The sequence below is a fragment of the Poecilia latipinna genome, unplaced genomic scaffold, assembly GCF_001443285.1.
Source record: "Poecilia latipinna isolate Pla-1442-1.1 unplaced genomic scaffold, P_latipinna-1.0 Scaffold7906, whole genome shotgun sequence".
Classification (NCBI taxonomy): domain Eukaryota; kingdom Metazoa; phylum Chordata; class Actinopteri; order Cyprinodontiformes; family Poeciliidae; genus Poecilia; species Poecilia latipinna.
In genome coordinates, this window is record NW_015120522.1 from 1 (window position 1) to 1,498 (window position 1,498).

General features: G+C 39.1%; 1 protein-coding gene across 2 annotated transcripts; it reads left to right on the forward strand.

The window, feature by feature from the left end:
* The first annotated feature begins 13 nt into the window (after nt 1–13).
* Nucleotides 14–1,175, forward strand: LOC106944300 (NKG2-D type II integral membrane protein-like). Of its 2 annotated transcripts, XR_001424202.1 has the most exons (4): nt 14–120; nt 446–600; nt 718–833; nt 992–1,175. XR_001424202.1 is itself a non-coding variant. In XM_015027467.1 (3 exons), the coding sequence occupies exons 1-3, from the start codon at nt 436–438 to the stop codon at nt 1,095–1,097; spliced, it is 387 nt and encodes a 128-aa protein (XP_014882953.1). In that variant the 5' UTR covers nt 407–435; the 3' UTR covers nt 1,098–1,175. The 2 variants fall into 2 exon arrangements, 1 of the variants encoding a protein (XP_014882953.1); XM_015027467.1 differs by lacking the exon at nt 14–120 and having other exon boundaries at nt 407–600.
* Nucleotides 1,176–1,498: the final 323 nt, after the last annotated feature.

Genomic DNA, 1,498 nt, shown 5'->3' on the forward strand with positions numbered 1-1,498 from the left:
CAGAGGAGGCGACCCGAGAGGCAGAGGAGGCGACCCGAGAGGCAGAGGAGCTGAAATTGACCCTGGGATTCATCCAGAAATTTGACATCTTTCCAATTAATGACTTCTGTCCTGCCAAAGGTGATTACATTTATAGATTACCTTTGAAAATTTGGATTATTTATCTCATTTTTATTTATTTTTTTTTATGTAACCTTCAATTATAAACAGTTTTTGAGTGAGCCGAGCATAAAGCCCTGTGGTACGGCACTCCTAAATAGAACAGTAGCTTAACTTAATCGTCTTCCAATACTGGTCTGCGCTCTACCTTTGACATCTTTGCTAGAGCAATTTTGACTATTGAAACATTAAATATTATTAACACATTAAATGTTATTTTGTATACTTCAGATTATTTTTACCAAAGTTTCACTTTCTGATCTTTTCCATCGTCTAATGGATCCAGGATGTAAGCCGTGCCTGCATGACTGGATCTTCTTTCAGAAGAAATGCTACCTGTTTTACGACGAACCGGCTCCTTGGAAGACCTGGGAACAAAGTCGAAGGTTCTGTCAGGACAGACGAGCAGATTTGGTTGTAATTGATGATCTGGAGGAACAGGTAAAATCTGACGCCACCTATGCTAGAAGCCTAGAGCTAATCTGGAAGTTTCTGGAAAAACGGGCACTCAAAGTAAGGAAATTAATGCTGATGTAAAAAACAAAAATCTGTTGACAGGAATTTGTCAGCAAACATGTCAAATCCTACTTTGATATTCAGTGGGGATACTGGCTGGGGTTGCAACAAACTAACAACACCTGGACCTGGGTTGATGGACACGTGGACACACTTGGGTAAGATCTCCTGTATTATCTAAAAGTGTACATTTTATTATGCAAAAACAACTTTTCTTCATGTAATAATATTATTCCCTCATCAAAAACATACCTGGAGTTTTGATTCTTTCATGCATGTTTGAGAAATGCTGTTATCTCCTGTGGCAACAATTCAGCTGTGCAAATCGTCTGTTAGGACCCGACACCGCCTTCGAGACGCAGCTCATCCTTATTCTCCTTATTCTGCCCCTGCTTGTATGTGTAGGCAAGGTCTGCAGATAAATTATCGTCCAGAAAAGCTGCACGATTCCCTTCAAAGCTTTACTTAAGACTCAATGTAAAACTGTAAAAAAACAACAACTAGTACAAATATGTCTCGGTTACATTTGTTTCCTCTGCATGAAAAAATAACAGTCATTAACTGAACAAAAACAGGAGCAACTTTACGTTAACGTCTGTGGAAAAACCCATATAAATGTTAACTTAGTGAATTCAAGCAAACAAAAGATATAAAAGTTATCTTTGTTCATATGAGATACGAGATAACCTCAGTATCAGTTAAACTGTAAACCAGGGGCATCGCCAGGAATCTTGGGCCCCCTGAGAAAAGAATTATTTTGCCCCCCTCACCCCCCCTGCACAGCTGCTGTTACAATTTTTTGAGTCTATTTGACCCATAAAAA